At 38.0% G+C, this 23,129-nt stretch overlaps 1 protein-coding gene across 1 annotated transcript; it reads right to left on the bottom strand.

The window, feature by feature from the left end:
- Positions 1–2,421: 2,421 nt before the first annotated feature.
- Positions 2,422–22,814, bottom strand: LOC118808668 (choline transporter-like protein 2). Its single transcript, XM_036571521.1, has 22 exons — positions 22,694–22,814; positions 22,242–22,290; positions 21,062–21,135; positions 20,552–20,636; positions 20,337–20,421; positions 19,938–20,048; positions 17,988–18,048; positions 17,769–17,868; positions 17,599–17,682; positions 17,223–17,335; positions 16,884–17,015; positions 16,676–16,775; positions 15,564–15,656; positions 15,130–15,214; positions 14,452–14,714; positions 13,603–13,697; positions 10,419–10,522; positions 9,145–9,218; positions 8,428–8,498; positions 4,810–4,898; positions 4,260–4,344; positions 2,422–3,356 (listed from the first exon to the last, which is right to left on the bottom strand). The coding sequence occupies exons 1-22, from the start codon at positions 22,710–22,712 to the stop codon at positions 3,253–3,255; spliced, it is 2,076 nt and encodes a 691-aa protein (XP_036427414.1). The 5' UTR covers positions 22,713–22,814; the 3' UTR covers positions 2,422–3,252.
- Between the last annotated feature and the right edge of the window lie 315 nt (positions 22,815–23,129).

Raw genomic sequence — 23,129 nt, 5'->3', positions numbered from 1 at the left:
CATATTTTCCTATTCCACCTTAAATGGTGTCTGAGTGGGCAGTGGCCTGAGTCACCAGAATGTAACTGCTGCACCATTTAAGATGAAATGGGAATATTCAAACAAGAAGCTGACTTCAGCTTCATGTGATGTAGGCTATCAAAATATCCCACCTACAGTTTCTGGTTGCTAACCTTAGATAGTGAGGCAATAAATAAGTTAGCACTGTGTGTGATTCATATCAATGATAGCTAATCTAAATAATATTGGTTTTGCTCAGTAGGTCATTTTCTAACTAACTGGCCAGATAAACTGTTTATTTAGCTCAGCGACACTAGCAGTGCCACCATGATCCTGATATTGTCAGATAAAGAAAAGAATAGACAGACTCAACAGACAACTAAACCAGGTAAGTTGGGTAAAATTCCTAGGCCACGTCAGTAAGCTATAAAGTTTTCTGTGATTTGGATAGCTCCCATTAGCTAAACATTTAGTGAGTAGCAAACACGGGCATTAATGACTAGTGATAGTCAGCTATTGTTAGCTAACATTTTGCATAATGCTATTTTAATACACAAATGAAAGATGAAAAAATTCAACTCTAAAATGGCATTTTATAATTGAGTCAACAAGAATTTACAAACAATGTGAAATCTAGGACAGTAGCCTTTACAGAATAACAGTTCCTAACTTCATAATCTTATCATTAACTCCACATAAGAAAAGTATTACACAAACATCCTAACTAGACTCAACCTCCTAAAAAAATCTCTGCAAACCTTAAAGGTGGTAGTTTTGTTCTTTTATAAACAACTAAGTTTATGTTCATCAATACCCAAAACAACAGTTATATTCTTTCATACAGGTTGACACAGGACCTATAAACGTGTATTACATTAAGAACTTACAAGGAAAATAACAAACATTGTTCAAACGTCAGATATGCCAGTACAGTGCTGCACTCATAGCACCACTCAGTAGGACGTGTTGTGCTGGGGGCGGTTCATGCTGAGCAGCCATGGGTGGGCTGCACCAACAAGAAATAAGTTAAACAGAGTTTAGACCTAATGAAGGGTTCGTTAACCTAGGATTTGTTTTAAATTGTGTTGCACCACTTAATTTTAAACATGGATAAACAAATCTGTGCTTAAAGCCTTAATCTGCGCCTTAAGCAGCCTTCATTTTGATTGACGATAACATTACTGTCCACACTGTCTGTGATTAGAAGGTACTTTTTTCCATTTTTGAGAGTTAATTAGCTCAGAACTACATCAGAAACAGCTCTCACAGGCAAAGAGCCGGTTCAGACGTTTAAACAATACGTTATCAGACCCGGAGGCTCTGCGTCAGCGCTGTTTATTCAGCACTGAGAAGACTGCTGACAATGTACACTAAACCTGTCTGTAATTTGAATCAAAATATTTTAAATACAGACGCTCTGTATGTTATTCTGTAAGCCACAGTAAAAACTCTATTATTATTTAATTCTTACACAGAATATTGTTAAAGTAAACTTTTAGCCTGCTAGCTAACGCTAGCTAGCTATCTGCCAAGCTGCCCATCATGGATCAGCTAGTTCAACAAGGCCGCATTCGTATCTTGAGTTTATTCAGTCTTCAGCTGTTTACTTAATTTACACAGTTTATAACTGTAAAACATGCATTATTTAGATCCGCTGCTGTGTTTATGTCCTTCTATTTCAGTGATTCACACAAAAGCTACAAGAGTGCTAATAGCGCCCCCTTTTGGGACCATCAGTGAGTTACAACAAAGTCTTTGCAAGTTTTTGCCTTATATTAATATAGTTTTACTCAGAGAGATTTTCTGTTCTGTGAGAACACTCAATTTTTTAACACAGTTGTAAATTTAACCACCAAAATAAGAAGTTTTTCAATTTAATCCCTGAATGAAGTTTAAATCAGGGGAGTCCAATCTTATCCGCAGAGGGCCGGTGTGGCTGCCGGTTTTCACTCCAACAAAGCAGGAGGTCACCTAATGAAATGTATGAAGACAAAGACCATCTGATTAAAGTAGAATCAGATGAGCTGCAGCTTGTTTGGAGTGAAAACCTGCAGCCACACCGACCCTTTGTGGATTAGATTGGACACTCCTGGTTTAAAATGTGTTTATTTCGTGGCGATGGTGTTTAGATGTTGTGAAGAAAAACTCCGCCGATACTGAGTTGCTAGCGAACTATTTATTACATAGTAAAACAGCATCATATCAAGCACTATAGAGCACCTGAGAGAGGATCCGTGCCAATTCTAAATGTCCTCCCCCGAACAGAATGACCAACAGCATATATATATGGTTCTTGTTGTTGAAACAGGAGACAGAGCATATGGTTCTTTTTAAAATGATCTCATCTATTTGGACCTAAGAGAAGAAGTAGGGAGAAAGTAAGAGGCCCCCTTCCTCTGGACCTTTAAATTAAGGGGCTATGGACCCGGAGGCCCCCCCCTGGTTCACATTCCTATCCCCTGCACAAACAGAGCACACAGGGAACTCCTAGATACTTGGAACTTCAGACATCAGCTTATACTCAATGTTAAGAGTGTTTTTACCTTCTTCTATAAAAAGGTTCCTTTCTAAATACACTTCAAAAATAACGGTGCAACAAAATTAAATTCAATCTAGATTTACAGTAAAAGTAATCCAGAATTAAAATGATGGTTTAAATGTATTCCTGATTATTTTTAAACTAGGTTTAACGTTTGGTGCTACAGAATTAATAGATCAATTTTGATTAAATCAGAGATTCAGCTTTATACTTGCTGGTGCAGCCCACCTACATGTTCAGAAGACCTGTCACTCAAATCAGTTGACCAATAGAAAGTGCAGGTGAGCGCCCTTTTCTAAGACCCGCCCCTTGTTAAAAAGTGCCAAAAGTCAAAAGCAAAAGAAAGATTTCTGATGCGAAAATATATCAGCAAAATCAGCAAAAAAAAAACTCAGACAGGACAGTATACATTAAAACAACAAACAATGTGGGGAAAAAAGTAAACAAACAGTAACAAACTGTAAATATACAGTCAGAACAGATGAATATTAAAGAATTGAACCTCTAAAATGCAAATGTAACACTCAGTAACAGTGAAACAGCTCAAAACTCACAATATTACACTCTGCACTGTTTGAACCGACTGGTCAGAATGAACAGTAAAGTGATCTGACACCGTCCACACTGTTAATACAAATAAAACCATCTCTGATCACTGAGTTCTCCCACTTTCTCCTACTGTTTTTTCTCCTTTGTCTCTTCTCTCTGGAGGTTTATTTGCTCATAACCTTGTTCTTTTTATTAAGTATCTTCTGGAGACTCTTGGACATGAAGTACGGCCTCTCTTCAGATCCATCATTGCGCTCCAGATCCTCCACTGAGGGAACAACCATTAAATCAGAACCAAAATCAGCTCAGCAGTGAACAGTAACGGTGTAAACCTCTAATTCACTCTCACTACGATTAGAGCTAAATACCTAAACACTTTAGGACAAACCCCAACAGCATCCTAACTTCTGTTTAAGCATCGTTTCTATTGTTTTTAGGCAGCTATTAGTTCACTATTAGCATAATGACGCTACATTTATACTGTAAAACGCTGCTTTCACTTTTGAGATGTTTTTCTTCTCTAACTCTGCATTTTAAAAATCTCAGACGCTGCAGACTCAATCTACACCGTCCTTCTTACTACCTTCAAAACCAAACGGTCATGCTTTCCTTTCTGATTGACATCAAGTTACTATATTGAAGTCTAATCTGGTATATTTAGAGGAAAACAGTCTCACCTACCTAAATATTTGCGCCTATATTAGTGCCACCAGCAGAAGTGCCAGTGAACCACAGCAGTCAACAGAACGTTCTCTTTAACCATTAATTTTTTGTGAGAAACTAAATTATACAACAAAACATCAGAATAGCAAAGAAGCCTTTTTCACCTTACATAATCAATCAAATGTTGGTGATGCCAACATTTCCATTGTTGTCAGTGGTGTCAGTCATGCAGGCACAAAACGATATTTTTGAACGTCATTATGTAAACACAGCATTAGAGTTGAAGACAAACATATCCAAAGCATAAGTATAGAACTGATTTATAATCACTAAACTATTACAGGAATTTTTCTTACTTTACTGTAAAGTAAAATTTTAAAAGATTGTGAGGTGGCCCTAAATGTTTGGCCTGCAGTGGGTTGATATTTTTAGCATACTGTATTTTCTTGACAGAAGGTTTTGAGTGCTGCATTTTCTCAGCCAGAATATATCGAGCTTTAACACTCACAGAAGCACAGGAACAGAGTGTCCACACACATGCCATAGACGCTGAAGAAGCCGTGGGCGATGATGTAGGCGCCAAACACCACCGTCTAGAACAAACACACACTGCAGTGAAACAACCTGGTAATACTTCTCACAGTAGCATAAACACAGCTGATTCTGTAACATTTAGCATCCTGATATACCACAACAACACAGCAGGAGCTAAGGATTACTATGGATTACTGTGTTATGTCAATAATGCTAATGCTAATAATTCAAGAGAACTGCATACAGCAGTTGTTATATTTTGCAGTATCAATAATGCTAACGTTAATTCCAGCGAACTAATCTAAATACATCAGTAGCTATTTTCTGTTATCAATAATGCTAATGCTAAATAATTTCATAGATCTGAAATGAATGCTACTACTCCTACTACTACTACTACTACTACTACTAATAATAATAATAATAAATGATAATAACAAAAATGGAAAGCTGTTTTTTTAATTCAGCTGTAGCCTGTATTAATGTAGTAAATCAGTAATGCTAATGCTAGTGTCTAAACTTACCACAATGGGAACCCAGTAGTAGTTTAGTGATGGAGCCGCTTCCTCCACAACCTTTATCTTCCCTGAGAAGAAGAAGAAAGAGCAGACTCCTGACAGGAAAGAGAGAAAAAACAGCTAAAGCCACTTTTCTCAACTACTTCAGCAGATCAACTTTTATTTCATACCAATTAATCGTGCAACACCTACATCACAAATGTGCACTTCACAGCTGGAAAAAACAGACAGAAGTAGAATAAAGCAATAAGCCACAAGCGGTTGTGCATTATTGTGATTTTATCACAGGGAAGGGTGTTCTTAGGCACAACGTGAAGCGGAATTAAAACCCTCCTCCCCATTATAAAATCACTGTAGTGCACGGCCTCAAGTGGCTTATTGCTTTTATATCATGTCAGCCAACATAAAATATGCTGAAATACCCAAGTTATTAATAAAGAAATGTAATAATGAGAAGAATGAGGAAAACGTTTGGTCGCCTATCGCTGTATACTGTGGCCATTTCATGAAGTGTTTAACTTTTTCTCACATATCAATGAACATCTGATAACACAGCACTGTTTAATGCAAAAACCATCATTTCATAAGCACTTTTAGTCACCAAATGGCCACAGCGAGTTAGTACATAAATATTTTCTTAAGTACTATAATTGAAGCCTGTGATATTAATAATGGAGTCATTTAGCATGTTTGCTATTTTTTAGCCTGTTAGCTTGCTAACAAGCCTAGTTCTAGTTAAGAACGTAAGTTGCCAGCCCCTCAGTTAAAAAAAAAAAACAGGTTCTTACTTCATCAATATACTTGATGGTCCATGCAAGCAGCACAAGTGTCAAAGACTATTAATAGAACGAGGGTTTTTTCGTTCTGTGGCTTAGTAATACATAATTCAATTGTTGTGAGGTGGTCGCTGTGTGTGTATCAAGGATTTTACAACGGCTTTGAATGCGGCTCAGCTAATCAGATTTTAGGACCGGAATCATCAGTTTTATAAGTCTGAATTTAGGGTGATATTGTTACAGCCTCTACCCACCTGCTCCCTCAATCCTCTACCAACCATTCTAACCTGTCTACCTGCTCTGACTCCTCATCTCATGATTGTTACTCATTCAGTGCTTTTTGTCAAGGTTTCTAAAAAAAAGGCCTTGATTCGACTAATTTCAATAAGTTCCGCCAAATCTCTAACCTCTCATTTCTGTTGAACATGCATGAACAAGTTTATAGCTTACTTATTAAGCAATAATCTTTTCAAACCTTTACAGTCTGCATTCTGTCCGTATCACAGTGCTGAAACTGCCATGACTAAGGATACTGACGACCTTCTTACATCCGCAGATGCTTTCTCTCTGGAGATAGAAAGAGTGTATTTCTCTCACTGGGTTTACTTCATCAACTTTAATTGTCATTTAAAGGGTCCCTTAGGGTTCGGTCTTCGGACCACTACTATTCATCACTTACATAGTGAAGAGATCTGTGGTGAAAAATAGCTGCTGCAATGGTGAATCCTGCCTCCAGCATCCTCCTTGTGCCCAGCGTAGCGCATGACATATGACAAGATCATATGACACTAGACATTTACTGCTATGCTGATGACACTCAGATATGTCTCAGGATGCAATCCACCTCTCAGATAGTTTAAATATTGTTTTTTCTGAGAAACGCTCTGGATGAAACACAACTTTCTGTAATGTTGTGTGATCAGGAGATAATGCAGGATGCAAGTGCGACTTTTTTTTGAAGTCCTTGGCAGAAACAGGAGCAATAAGCAGGAAAAACAAGAACACGAGTAAAATAAACAAGAAAAGAAACAGAACCAAAGCAACAATATAACAACAAAGCTACAACTGCCAAGCAAAGACAAGACTGAAACAAGGGGTGTATATATATACAAACACTCAAGACTAGAGACAGCTGAGAACAAGGATGGGCGGAGCTAAGAACAAGAAACAGGTGTGGGCTGAACACATGGCAGAACAGGGGAGGAGCTAACAAAACAACACAAAAGCACATAAACTAGAAAACAAAGACACACGTCAGACATAAACAAAAGCACATAACAGAGGAAAACAAGGAAACCAAGGCTAAAAAAGAGAAGACAAGGACAAGGCATGACAGGACTATCTTTATATATCTTGATACAGCAGTCTCCCCGTCCCCTCAGGTCAGAAATCTAGGTGTCATCTTCGACCCGACTCTCTCATTCAATGCCCGTGTCAGCTCTTTTATTAAAGTTTGTTTTTTAATCTCCAAAATGTGACCATTCTTCTCTCTTTCTGCTGCTGTATCTCTCATATGTGCTTTCATCTAGTCGTTCAGACAATTGTAACTCTCTCCTTGCAGGTATCAGTTCTTGCCCCTTCACAAATTTCAGATGGTCCTAATCTCTGCTGCTCACCTTCTCACTCATACTCACTCAGCCTGTTCTCTATGATCTCCACTGGCTTCCTGTAACGTACCGCCTTCACTTTAATGTTCTTAACAACATCACTCTTCCTAACTTTCTGATCTTCTCCTTCATTGTAAACCCACCTGTACTCTCTGCTCGTCTTCAGCTGATTTGCTAACCTTTGCCACATCCAACCTTTATAGTTTTGGCAACCAAGCATTTTCTAGATTTGCTCCTCATCTCTGGAACTCTCTTCCTCCGCATGTCCAGCAGTCTGATTCACTTACTGCCACCGAGCTAATCGCCTCTCTCAGTATGTTACACTGTGTTCTTCTTTGTTTTCCTGTTTGTCTTCTGGTGTTCTGTGTTTTATTACAGTTATAAGTGTCTTTGGGTTCTTGAAACGCACTATATATGTTTCATGTAGTGTTATTATTATCATCATTTTGATTATTATTACTGTTGTAGCGACCTGCTACCACCTGAAGCTGGCTCTGACGAGCTCGGGAGGTGTGGCCACGTGAGCAGCCATGCACAAAGGATCGTGGAAGATGCACTGTGTTGTTTAATGTTGTCTGTGGCTGAGCTCCCCTGCGAGTTTGTGAGTATGTATTTGCCTTTTCTGCTGGTGTTTAATAAAAGAGCACTTCTCGTGGGAAAATCATGGCCTCACTCAATCACGGTCTGACTTGATGCCAATGCGACATTATTGCTATTATTAAATATATATTAATTTTCTGCTTTGGGAACCGAACCACAAATATAAAGTCCCGCTTAGTCTGTACTTTCGTCCATGTTTATAGATAACAGTGAATCATACACTGTAAAAAGTGTCTTTTCAGATCTAATTAAAAAAATGACTTAATGTGGTAACAAGTAAATCAACTTGTTTTATTCAACCTAAATAAATACTTTGAATGACCAATTCTTTCAATCAATGTAGTTTTGAATCAAACCAGTTCAATTGCTTGTTACCACATGAAGTAATTTTTTAAAGTAGATCTGAAAAGACACTTTTTACACTGTATTTTGGGTTTGGCCCTTTTTTTTTATTTTTGCACAGAAGTGTATTTTGGGTGTAAGAGGAAGGTAAACGGTGTAAAGTGTCGCTTTAATTTACTGCTACACTCTGATGGAAATGAAGATCCGTCTACAACAGCTCTACTGAGATGGACTCTTTTCGGTGAGGTTTGGCTCTCAGTTTTATTAGTATATTTTATTCAGCTCCTCTCGGCACTTACCCACAATCCCCACTATCAGCAGCTTTCCCAGAAACAACAGGAAGTCAGTCACTTTGTCCAGCACGAACACTCTAAAACACAAAACATGAAATTATTATGAAAAAACATCTTTATGAACGATTTAGTTACTGATACTTATAAACAAAAGCCTAAAAGCATTAAAAGTAGAGAAAAAGTTGATAGATTGTGTGTCAAAATCTTCGTAACTCAACTGGTCAGAGAATGTGGCCACTTGAAAAAAAACCTCCTTAAGTATTCATCTTAAGTTAAATGTTTGAGACAAATTTAAACTTTAAAAATAAATTTATTTTTTTGCAAAAACTAATGTGATGAATTTTATATTTAGGCTACAAAACATTTATGGATCCACAAAACAATTCCCTAAATAGATTTTACACAGTTCACTTAAGATAAAAGGCCAAAATGTACTAATGATGTTTTATGCAAATGACTTTGATGTTTGTAACAAGTAAGTAAATGTCTTAATGAAAATGTAAAGAGTATTTTTTAAATATTATTTTTACTGAGTAAAAGTACAAGCATTCACTTTCAATAGTACTGGAGTCAAATACGAATCTTTAATGCTTAAGTACAGTAATAAAGTACAATCACTGGAGTATTTTCCACTCCTGCTGATTATATAGATAGTCTATAATCGACTATCTCTGTCTAATCCTGGCTGAGTAACAGCACCGTGTGATGTGTCGATTCTCTCACCGGACAATGTTCCTCATCAGGAGGAAGAAAGCATTCTTAGCAGACGTGCAGAAGTTTTTACCATAAATGGCGACCTGGGAGAGAGAATGAGTGAAAAATCGTTATTAACCTTTAATTCTGAGATGCAGAGTCATCAATACTGAAATCAACTTTGTGTAAAACCTGTAACTGTAAAAATCCTACTTTACTAAGATTAGTGCATCACCACTGTAGTGATACATTCACTCCAATACAAGTATAAATAAAAGACTAAAAGAATAAACAGATTTAAGAGAAAAAGAGGATAAGAGTAAAAACTACTCTAAGAATCACTCTGAGCTTCTTTAAGGAACATTTTCTTCACAAAAAGAAGCTCCAACACACTAAGATCTCAGTGATAATAAGCTAACCCATTAGAACATTTGCTGATATTAGCTAATTTAGCTAGCAAACAAGCACAAAAACATTTAAACAACAGATTTAGGTTTAATAAAGAGCTTCTGTGCTTGTTAATCTAGAAAAAGAAACGAGTAAAAGAACACAGTCGATATCTAGCTAAAATTAGCTTAGTTAGCAAGCTACGGGTTTCCTCAGTTTTGAAGCTGAGTTGTGAAGCACACTTACTTTTACTTTGTAACAATAAAAATAAAAGCATCATTTAATTACATCCAAATAAACTGTACAGCTTTCTAAGTAGTGTGTAAAGAGTACTGATAAAGCATAGTAATATTAGGCTGTTGCTTGTGATAAATTTGTTTAAAGTAAAAGTATTAATAAAAAAAGAATGACTAAGCTTTAGAGAAGTGTAGGAGTAAAAAAAAGTACTTACTTTAAGTTTCTTCAACATGTTTTCCTCACAGAAAGAAGCTCCAATATGTTAAGATATGCTGAGTTTATTGTAAGCTAACACATTAGCTTAGCTTGAATGTTATCTGACATTAGCTAAATTAGCCAGCTAACAGACACTCAAAATAAAACAGTAGAAGCAGTTTAGGATTAATAGAGCTGTGTTTCTTATTCTAAAAGGTCAAAATGAGAAGAACTAAGTAACACAGCAGCTAGTTGGCTAAGATTAGCTTAGTTGGTGAGCTAAGTGTTTCCTCAGTTTGGACGTTGGGGAAATCAGAGCACTTTACTCACCATTTGTAATTAAAAACAAAAAAATAGCCATGTTGCATAATTTATTAGAAAGGAACTCAAGTAAACGTAAAATTTCATTACATTTGCGCTGATAGCGGGAAAAACACAGGAACTGCATGAGATGCTAACATTAAATTTCAGTACAGCGGTCGTACCATGATGTAGGCGTTTCTGTTGAGGAACTTGATGCATTTCTCCAAACACCAGAAGCAGCACTTCAGGCACCTCAGGATGAACCTAGCAGCTTTGTTTTCAGCAACTGAGAGAGAGAGAGAGAGAGAGGGAGAGAGAGAGAGAGAGAGAGAGAGAGAGAGAGATGTCACGAGGTCAATTCATGGTATTGTATTACATCATTAGGAAGAGCACATCTCCATGTTGGTAGGTGAGCTGTGACTGTGTGGAGCTTGTCTCATCACTGTTACTGCAGATACAGCCCTGCAGGTGGATAAACACCAACAAAACATACAAGAATGACGATGAAAACATGAAAAGATTTGAGGACGTTTCAGACAGTCTCCAGAAAACGCTACGAGAAGAAGATTAGCAAGACCCAGATAACAAGAGGATGGTGGGCCACTATTGGCCTGCTGTTGGCAAAGCTTGTGGTTAGAGATGAAACGGTTACCGGTTTCACGGTAAACCGCGGTAAAATTAATGACGGTTAGTAGTACCATTTAAACTTTAAAGTATCGTTAAAACCGCGGTTGATTACTGCGGTGTGAAAAACTCGGAGATTCGGAGATATTTCAGCCTTCTAAGAAGACCAAGTCTGACGTCTGGTCATGTTTTGGGTTTTATAAGAATGCAGAAGGAAAGTTAACTGAAGATGACCACCCTGTCTGCAGATGACCACCCTGTCTGCAGAACAGGCCGAAAGAAAATAGTGGCGAAAGGGGGCAACACATCAAACCTTACGAGTCATCTTCGCGACCACCACCCGCTACTTTATAGAGAATGCAAGGTTAACTTTAACGGAGAAGTCTGTGGGGACTTCGAAATAGAAGAAATGTGGTTCGTTAATAATATAAAATGAAGCTTTTAGCGTCAAAAAAATCTGTGAATTGAAACTAAAGCTTTTAACACATTTCTGTGGAGCAGAGTCTCCAAAATGAGCTCTGAGTTAACGAGACGCTGCAGAGGTTCAATCTGCACAGCCCCCCTTTCTCGTCCCTCTTGCAGTGTTTACTGTCTGAGAGGAGAATAACACCGTCTCAAATCACTCAGTGTCCCCTACATAGGGCACTACTGTTCAAACACGATCATCATTAACAAGCAGCTGAGTTTTAAATAGGGAATTTGTAACCTGTTGTTAATGTTGATTATAGATGACTTAGTCGAACATTTCTTGCACTCTTCGGGTGAAGGATTTGCTATTTCATGATCCACGAAGTGCACTACATAGGGGAGATAGTGTGCTTTGAGACGGGACCTTGCGCGAGTGAACGCTGTGTGCTGATTTTAGGAGAAGCAGAGTTTCAGAGATTAAACTGTAGGAGTGTTTCTGCCGCAGCTCAGATGCGTGTTAATTTTAAGTTATGTTTTAGTTTTAAAATGCTTTTAGAGGAGCAGCTCCACAGGTGAAGACACGTTGTGTGAGTTCTACACTGTCTGCAGCTCACAGCACGGTCACGCAATTCCTCTGTGATTTTGGCTGTTTTTCCTGCTGCGCTGTGTTGATTAGGGGTACAGCGCCACAACGGCACAATAATGCTGCAGTTGCAGTTCGGACAGAAATCCCCCGCTTGCAACACTTCTTAGAAGTAGTCATTTTCCGTTAAGACCCACCTCAGAGTTGGTCGAGATTTAATTCTCTATGCAGGGAAATCCCTAGTTATTGTAATTAATTAATTGATTAATTAATAATTGTGATATGAAAAGTGATAATTTTGGTCATGATAATTGTGATATGAAATTTTAATATCGTTTCATCTCTACTTGTGGTCCACTGGTGTTTTGCTCAGCGTTTTCTGGGTGCTGCTTCTGGAATGTTAGAGAAAATGCCACTTTCCCTGCTTATTTTGCACTCACACACAATGTACTTCATTTTCTTCCATTTCTTTCTTTTCTTATCCTCTGTGACTAAGTTTAGTAAATCATTCTAACATAAATATTATGAATAAAGCCACTTATACAGCTGTAGCCAATCTAGCACAGTGTTAGCCTCAACATTCTCAACTAAATTATTTTGTGTTAGGCCTAGTCATTCATTTTTTTCTCTGTTTTTTGTAAATATTTGTCTTAGTTTATTTTCTAAAATGAACAACTATGTGCATTTAAAATCTGTTTGAGGAGATTAAAAACTAGTTAGGCCTTATATGCAGGACAACAGTCTGGGTGGTCCGAGGATGGACCAGCAGTGGCAAACAGTCAGCGGGGGTTCTTATCAAGCCAGTGGACCAATGTACGCTCGCTGTCTGAGGATTGGTGGATCTGTGTAACCTGCATATCTCCAGAAAATTCCAATAAAAATAGAAAAACGGCTATCAAAGCTGCCAAAGCTCTGAAATAATAAACCAATACACAGACATAAAGCTGAAGTCAGCTTCTTATTCACCAGGTTCTCATTCGAATTCTCCGTTCCACCTTAAATGGAGCTGCAGTTATACTGAGGTGACTTAAACGTAGAACGAATTTCAAAAAGGAAACTGGCGAATGCAAAGTCAACATCAGCTGACCTTAATAAATGCATTCATTTACCTCAATAAATGTTTCTTTAATCAGGAAACGCCTTAAAATTTGTCTTGGAGGTGTTTAATGAGCAGCTAACGAGCAGCTTAGCAGAGCAGCAGTTGAACGCGTCTCACTGGCGGATTTAACGCCGCGTCCCAAACCACACACTTTTGTACTTCACCTACTACACTAATGAGTGCACTTCTAATGGGATATGAACCATTTTTACACACTATTTACTGAGCTAGTGTGTAGTTTGGGATGCAGCAGAAGTAATGCAGCAGGAATTCTCGGGAATTTAACACGCTTTTCCACTTCATGGTACTGGCTCGACTTGATTCGACTCTACTCGCAAACCTGGTACCAGGTACTATTTCTAGTACCACCTCTGTCGAGGTTCCAAGTGAGCTGAGCCCATATCAAAAGGTGACATAAAAACGCTGCAGACTGCTGATTTGTCGTAGGGAATCACTAAACACATATGCTAACATTAGCTAACAGGTTAGTTTAGCTTCCTCCTGCGTCTCCTTTGAGCAGTTACGAAGCACCTCTGAAGGCACATTTAAACGAGCGGCTTTCTCATGTTATTTCGTGGTAAGACAGAAAACAGGAGACACAGAAAAAACAGGAGAAACGAGAGGCAGAAAAGGCAGAAAAGCTCCAGCTCACCTTTCAGTTTCTTCTCAAGATACTCCAGGATCACCCTGATCACCTGAATGATGGAGAGGATCAGAGAACCAAAGGCCAAGGAGCCTGTATGATACCTGAGAGAGAGACCATCATTAATCACACTCTAATCACATGATTTTGTGCTCCTGTTTTTAGCTGTGGCAATGTATTAATAGTCTATGTAGGGTGCCAGAAACCACACGAGCATGTTTATTCTTGCTTGCCAGTTTCTTAGTATAATTTTCCATTCCACCTTAAATGATGCACAGGTGCCAGATCATAACTGCTGCGGCATTTAAGGTGGGACAAAAAATTTGAATAAGAAGCCAACTTCACTAACACATTACAAGCGAGTGTGTGATGATCAGGCATGCAGTTAGCATCAGCAAAAAATGTACGTATCAAAATGTCCAAAATATGTTGCAAGCACAAATAATGACAGTTCAAGCTTAATCTTCAAGCTTAACTTTTCAAAAAGATGTTTACTTATTTTCTCTCATTCTGATATAAATGTATTACTTATTTTGCCAGTTTTTGCCTTACCTTTTTTTCTGTTTGCTGATTTTGCTGATATGTTTTTTGCTTCTGGAATTGCTCTTTTGCTTCTGACTTTTGGCACTTTTTAACAGGGGACGGGTCTTAGAAGAGGGCGTTTACCTGCACTCTATTGGTCAACTGATTTGGTTTGACAGGTCTTCTGAACACACTCACCTCAAACATGTTAGTGTAGTTGGCTTTCTGCTCACCAGCTCTGCTAGGTTCAGGGTTAAGACTGTAATTTGAATTGTTAGCAAACTATTTTTTATGATGCTATGAAACGGAGTTGGGCAGTAGGAATAGTGAATGCACCTGAGGGCCCGTCCGAGTGAGGAGAAGATGGGGAACGCCGGGATATCATCTGGTTTGTTGAAGGCCCAGTAGTAGGAGGCGAAGGCCCCGGCCAGGGTCATCTGACCCAACGCCGTCACAAAGTTCACACACCAGAAGAACATGAACAGGTTATAGAACTGGAACACGATCAGGTACTTATGGAGGAATGTCTCTCCGCCATAGAACGCAAACAGACATTCCGCATCTGGGCACTGCGTGAAGACCTCAGAGCTGTTGAACTTCTGTGGAAAATATATATATATATATATATATATATATATATATATATATATATATATATATATATATGCAAATCTGCATACATTCTGCATGCATCACATCACCGTCATGAACTCTATATATATGACTGCCTGTTGAGCCTACAGCAGTTTAGCCCCGCCCATTCAGCCTACAGCAGTTTAGCTCCACCCATTCAGCCTACAGCTGCAGCAAAAACAGTCTGTTAATTTGTAAGAGATTAGGAAAATGATCAAGTAGAAATTAATTATGGTATATAAATTCACACAAACTTTACAAGAGAAAAAAACCACAATAAAAGAAGAATGTAGTGTACATGTGTACTGTAGAAATGATTATAAACATTTTATTATTATCAGTTCCTAATAATATTATTAAAAGGTGTTTCTGGAGACTGACCTGAGGGTCGCAGATCTGTCCGGAGTATTTACACTCTGTGGTGTTGAAAACTTTAAAGATCGGCTGATTGGAGGTGGACAGTAAGCTGCAGGAGGCAGTTAAGGATCAGCTGGACGTTCCTCTATAGGAGCACTTTATATTTATATTTGATTACTTTGAATCATTTGATAATTTTGTAATATACATTTAAACTTTGTATCCAGCTTTTATAAGTACTATATCTGTCTTTCTATCTGTGTTTCTGTCTGTCTATCCATCTACCTGTCTGTCCATCTATCCATTTGTCTCTGTCTGTCCCTCCATCTGTCTATGTCACGCTGACAATCAGTCTGTCTGTCTGTTAGTTGAGTGAAAGTAACTGAGAGTGATGGTGTTGTGTCTGTGAGGTGAGTCAGTGAGTGCTATAAGAGTGTGTGTAACTCTGAGGAGGATACGCAGAGGTGACGGCCCAGTACGCGATCACCAGAGACACGAGCGCAAAGGTCAGCAGAGGGTAGAACAGCGATGACATCATATGAGTCAGAGCCCTGAAAAATAGATGGGGTGAAAACTACAATAACACAACTATAACAAAACTAAAACAATAATAACTACAATTAATTCATAATTATATTAATACTGAATTAATTAATTTTTGTTTTTTTTATTTGCTAAATTCAGCAAATAAATTTGCTCTACATTTTGCAGAAAAATGTCATATGTAAATGTGCTCTCTGTAGAGGATGTTCAGGATGAACTTATTTTCACTTAGAAAATAAACAAAACATTGCATCTCACATTTTTGTCAGTAGATTTTTGAAAGCCAAAGTCACTGAACTTTGACACACAAATTTGCATCCTTTGGGTTTCATATAGCAGCACTGAACGTCCAAAACAGAGGAAATGCTAATTTTAACAGCATTTAATCAAAAACCTTTAGGCAGTTCATCACCACTCTCTATAAATAGTCACAAAAAGAGAGACTGTATGATACACAGTCTGCCTCTAGACTGTATTATTATCGTTGATTTTATGCTTTAATCTTACAATAGTAGCCTAACTCTAATGTTAGCTTTTTGGCTAACCACAGCTGTACACAGTCCACTGTAGCCAACCACATCAGATGGGGGAAGAACATGGCTGAAACCCCTTCTTCTTCCATTATAACACCCTATAAATTCATATCCTCCCTTTTTGTTCCTGTGACGAAGCGTTCGCAATCTCGCCCACCACCCCATCTCCTTCCTGTTCCTCAGTCCTACATCATTCCTGCTACAGCTATGCGGGGGGGTCTGGCTTTTTAGCTACCGGCAGAAGCTGCCCAGATACTACCACCACCATGTTGAAGGCATGCTCTGAACTTATAAACTACACTTTATTACTGCAGATAAGTGTATATATATATATATATATATATATATATATATATATATATATATATATATATATTTATTTATATATAATTATTTGCTAAAGTTTTGTTAACTTTTGTGTAGTCACTGTTTATAGCTTAGCTGCCTGGAGCAGCATGTGTGCATGGGGGGACGGGGGGGTGGTTTGTGCTCACCTGCTGGCCTCTTTAATGAGAGCAATGGCGATGACGATTCTGTTTCTGAGGAAGATGAGGATGAGAAGGATCACCAGCTCCACGATACCCAGGATAATTGCTGAGAGAGAAACACACACAGACTGAAAGATGAGCTAACCACCATATGTGATAATAATATTAATAATAGTAAAACTAATATTTAGAATAATAACAGTAACAAACTCACTGAAGGCTATCCAGGTCTGCTGGATCTGCAGGTAGATGTAGAAATCTGTCTGCAGCCCCAGATCCTGTAAGGTAACATTTGATCCAGCTTGGCCTTTCAGAGCTACGTACTTCATATAACAGTAGAAGGTACCTGAGAGAGAGAGAGAGAGAGATAGATGAGTGGGGGGGGGTGATTTTGTGCACCAACACTATCATCATACCCCACTGAATGTTGCTGAGTTCATTTTCAGTTTGATTTTACTGGTAGACACGACTGTTTCATTTAAAGGAAATCATAAGAAGTTTTCTTACTGGGGTGTGAAAACAGCCTGACTTACTGCAGAGGAAACGTTCTCACCGTAACCAATAACAAGGATGACCGAGATGATTATCGTCCAGATTATGGCCCCAGCCAGAAAACGCAGAAGAACAATGAAGACCATGCTGAGGACCATGGCAATCACTAATCCACTGAGAGAGAGAGAGAGAGAGAGACTCAGACAGACAGAGAAACAGACATATTATACAGTATTGTACTGTCATACAGTGTGTTGTGCAGTGTTATCCTGTGTTATACAGTGTGTTAGTGTGATACACAGTCACACAATGCCTTGCATTATAGTGTTAAGTGGTATACAGAGTTATGCAGTCTTATGTGTTTTTTACAGTGTTATACAGTGTTTTGCAGTGTGTGAGGCTGATGTTAATTGGTGTGTAATGGCTGAGAGTCTCACAGCAGGATCCAGCGCCAGGACTTAGTGTAATCCTCAAAGATCTTCATGGCCACCTGCCGAGCTTCTACAACGATGTCGGACGTCCTGCAGAAACAAAAAACTATTCAGCTTCTTACTGACAGTTTAACACTGACATTCATACACACACTCACACACACACACAGACTGACTTGCTTGTGGCATTTAAGTTGACGTTGATAGTAGTGTTATCAACACTGACGACTGCGCCACTTTCTGTCTTCTGCAGGATTAGGAGACACCTGTGCATAACTACACACACACACACACACACGCACACACACGCACGCACACACACGCACACACACCATCAGACTCTGGCATATAAACAGGTCAGATCAAAGATGCTGATACAGAGCTTAATAACTCACTCGGCTCGCTACGAATGATCATCCCTGGACACATTTCATCTTTTGTGAGTTGAGTATCCGGCTGTAAATAAAAACAAACAACAGTAACAACGTCAGTGTCACCAAACAACAAACACAACACAGCTCAACTCAACACAACTCAACAAAACTAAAAACTTAAACAACTCAACACATCTCAATAAACTAACCAGAACTCAATCATCCCAACACAAATCAAACAACTAAACACAACTCAATCAAATCTATACAACTCAACACAATTAACTCAACACTACACAGCTCAAGCAACTCAACACAAGACAATTACATCAACTAAATGCAACTCAACACAGCTCAATCAACACAACTCAATCAACTAAATACAACAACAGAACTCCATCAAATAAACACAACTCAGCACAAATAATACCACTCAATCAACTAAGCACAATTCAATCCGCCCTATTATACACAACTCAACCTGATAACACTCAAATAACTAACAACTCAAATCAAACAAATCAATATAACAAAACCCAATCAACTCAACACAACAACACAATAACACAACTCAATTACTCAACCCAACTCACTCAACTAAACACAACGTAATCAACTCAACAAATCTCAATCAAAACAACACAGCACAACTCAATCAACTAAACACAACTCAGCACAACTCAACACAACTCAATACAGCTCAACAACTCAATCAACCCAACACAATTATTTCAACTAAACACAACACAATTGAATCAACTCAACAAATCTCAATCAAATCAACACAGCACAACTTAATCAAATAAACACAACACAATTCAACACAGCTCAATCAACTCAATACAACTCCACAAATCTCAATCAATCCAACATAACAAAACTCAATCAAATAAACACAACTCAACACAGTACAACAAAATACCACTCAATTAACGAAATACAACTCAACTCAATCAAATCGATATAACAAAACTCAATCAAATCAACACAGCTCAATCATCTAAATACAACCCAATCAAGATAATATAACTCATCAAATCTCAATCAAACCAACACAACAAAACTCAATCAAATAAACACAACTCAACACAACCCAATACCACTCAATTAACTAAATACAACTCAATCAACTAAATACAACATAACAAACATAACAAATCTCACTCAAATCAACACAACTCAAACATCTAAACACAACTGAATATAACATCTGAACTAACTAAACAAAACTCAACAAAATTCAAAAGAACTCAATTAACTGAACACAACTCAGTCAACTGAACACAACTCACTCAACTAAACACAAGAGCATAACTCAGTCAACTCAATACAACTCAATCAAATCTACACAACAGAGTTCATTAAAGTCAACACAACTCAATCAACTCAACACTCAGTCAACTAAATAATACTCTGCACAACTTAATCAACTCAACACAACCCAACACAACTCAATCAACTAAACACAACATTACAATCAACTCAACATATCTCAATTTAATCATCACAACTTAACATAAATCAATCAAATAAACACAGCTTAATATAGCTCAATGACCTCCACTGAACACAATCATCTCAATACAGCTCAATCTTACTAAATACAACTCTAGACAACTCAATTATCTCTATACAACTCATCACAACTCAATCAATTCAACTACAAATAAGTCAATCAACTCAACACAACTCAATCAGATCAGCACAGCTCAACACAAATCAATCAATAAAACACAACTCAACACCATTCAATCACCACAGCACAACTCACTTATCTATACACAACTCAACACTATTAACTCAACACAACTCAATCAAATCAACAAACTCAATCACCTCTACTCCATTTAATCAACTCAATAACTAAATAACTCAAGTAAACTGCACCCAATTCTGTAAGATGTGTAAGAGGTATTCTCTCAGTAACATTTTGTGTGTGAGAGAGAGTGAATGTGTGAGTGTTTAACTCACCAGTGCAGTGTTCACTCCCTCCTGACAGAACTGTGAGTAGTACTGCATGTCCTTTTTGTGTTTAGCATTCGATAGACTCAGCGACCGCTCTGGACATTTCTCCACACAGATCTACACACACACACACACACACACACACACACACACACACACACACACACACACACACACACACACAATATCAATATCACATTGTGATATGACCAAGTTCACACATCAATAATAATATACGTGCTGCTGCACACTGTAGTTAGGCTGACCACAACACAGTGTAATCACAGAGCAGGTAGAGTTGGGTAATATGGTGGGGTAATGAGAGTTTTATGTTGGGGTAAATGGGTATTACCTGTGTGGTGCGGTAAAAGAGGTTTTTTTGGGTTAGGGGGTGTGCGGTAGTACCTGTGTGGTGGGACACTGGAACTCCAGCAGCACCGTCAAACTGACACACTTCAGACCATTAATATAAAACAGCAAGGGCTTCTTCCTGCATACACACACACACAGAGTGAGGATGGACTGAGCTCGCCGGAGAACTAGCGTTTTCACTGAATTAAACTGTGTGTGTGCGTGTGATTGAGTGAGTGAGTGATTGTGAGTGAGTTTAGTGCACTCACTCCAGTGGGGTTCCCTTCTGACCACAGAACTGCCCCCTGCTGTCTGTGGGGTGAATCACCTTCCGCAGGTCACCCTGAGACCAGGCTGGGGGGTGGAGGGGGACATGTTGCTGGCATTATTAATGAATGTAATTATGTACTGATTGGTATATGATTACTGATTGCTCATTGCAAAGCAACATGCAACACTATTGCTATCAGATGGAATATTCTTTTTCCTATTATTGCTGGATTTTTGTCCACTAACTTATCCTGCAGCTTTTGAGGTACTGGCAACTCCAGAATTTTTGGTTAATGGTGTGCTTTTATGCAGATTTTTGATTTCATACTTTTATTGTTAAATTATGATTTGTTTCCCCACGAAGAATGAATGGGGTGCAAAAGTGTGTGCATACATAAGTATGACATAAATTAATTTGTAACATCATATTACCCATGTGGGTACAATTGCAACCACATAGCAGAGAGAGAGAGAAAGGATTTATTTATTTTACAGATGACAAAACTCACCCATATATCCGACTGCCAAATAACCCAGCATGCCCAGAGTGAAGAGCAGACAGCAAAGAACATCAGTACAGCTCCTACACACACAGTGAGTTACACAATATGCTGGATTATACACACTATGCTCAGTTATACACACTGCGCTGAGTTATAACACACTGCACTAAGCTATACACACAGTGCTGAGTTATAACAGTGCTGCCTTATACACAGTGCTGAGTTATACACACTGCACTAAGCTATACACACAGTGCTGAGTTATAACACTGCTGCCATATACACACAGTGCTGAGATATATACCCACTGTGCTGAGCTATATACACTATGCTGAATTGTACACACTGAGCTAAGCTGTAAACACTGCGCTGGGTGTAATGGTGCTGGTGTCCCTTTGTGATTCTGAGAGAGGAACTGACCTGCAGCTCACACTAACACTGACTCAGGGAGGAGTATTATGACCGAATTAGCTGTTTTACAATGGAATTAGAATTGAATTACAAATGATTTAGAATTAAATTAGAACAGAATTGAAACAGAATTAAATCTGAATAAGAATTGAATTAGAAATAGTTTAGAATTAAAGTACAGTACAACTGCAGTTAATTAACAATAGAATTAGAAAGAATTCACTCAATTAATCTAGAATTAGATTTGAAGAGAAATTGAATTAGAAACAGCTTAGAACTGAACAGACAACACTTACTGTTGTTCAAAGTGTAACTTTACATCCGTGTGGTCAGCAGTGTGACCAGTGGTCTAACAAGGTGTGGGCCTACCGAGCAGTGTAGTAACTTGATGTTTCAAACATTTTATTGTGTTTTAAATGTTAATTCAGTACAGATTGATCTTAATATTCCTTCTAACACCATGATAAGCTGATATAGGCTCTCAAAATATCTTGATTAATTTTTTTAATGCTGGTAATACATTTAATTAACTGATTTAGGCTGTTAAAATCTTACATGTGTACTTTTATGCAGAGTGCTACCTATAAATATGCACTATGGCAGGATATTTTGACAAGGTTTTGTCAAACTCAATTTGCCAGAACACCAGAGATGAGGCAGAAACATTCGATGGAGATGAGAAATGAAACAGGAAAATATTTCTTACAGTAGACTTAAAGCACAGATTATAAACTGTTACAACAGTGTCAATGAAGTTAATAACAGTCTCTCTCACCTGTTGTGAATGGGCCCTTTAAAATTAGGGTCAAACCTCCGGGAGTCACCTGCAGAGAAAAACAACAAACTTTAATTCATTCATCTTAATATGTCAGTATCTGATCAATACAGTGATCAATACAGTATAAACACTGCAGTGGGAGCTCTAATGCAGCCTGATAGCCGGTCTATGTGAGTGATATTGAGTGATTGCTTAAATCATTAAGCAGAACCCCTCTGAGTGAACAGTTCTAGATACACAGAACCAAATTCACTGCAATAGACACAATATAGACAATAAGACACCCAACACAGACCTGTATGACTGATATAAACACCACATTCATCTTCCCTTATCAATATAACTGCTGTTTGATCTCCACTAATCTCAGTTTTAGCATTAAGGGCTGTTTCAGTTACTATGATCACCCTCTTTGAAAATGAGTTAAAGTATAAATTAAAGCTGTTTACCGTATTTTTCCTTTGCCATCACTGAGGACTGATTTCTTCTTGTTGCATGAACACTCACACACCTCTTCACCACCTCCTATCTGACAGGAAACTGCTTGTGATGGCATGTTTGTGTTCAAGCTAAAGTTGAACACACTTCATGTCCAACAGCTAAATGTAGTATGACAAAGAAAAAAATGACACAGAACATTTGTATACTGAAATGTTGTATTTTTGTATGAAAGGCTATCATTTGAAATGAAGTTTCCAGTTTTATTTACACTCAGATTTGTACTTTATATTGTTTTGTTGAAAATCAGTAATCCCATATGACCAGAAGACTGAACTTAACGACTGATTAAAATAAATAAATATATAAATAAATAAATAATAAACTTTCTTTTAGGTCTATGCTTTGATCAGTTTTGAAAACTTTCTTCAGATTTGGGCTTAGAGT

The sequence above is a fragment of the Colossoma macropomum genome, unplaced genomic scaffold (assembly GCF_904425465.1).
Source record: "Colossoma macropomum unplaced genomic scaffold, Colossoma_macropomum, whole genome shotgun sequence".
Lineage (NCBI taxonomy): Eukaryota > Metazoa > Chordata > Actinopteri > Characiformes > Serrasalmidae > Colossoma > Colossoma macropomum.
This window is presented reverse-complemented; position numbering and strand designations above follow the sequence as displayed.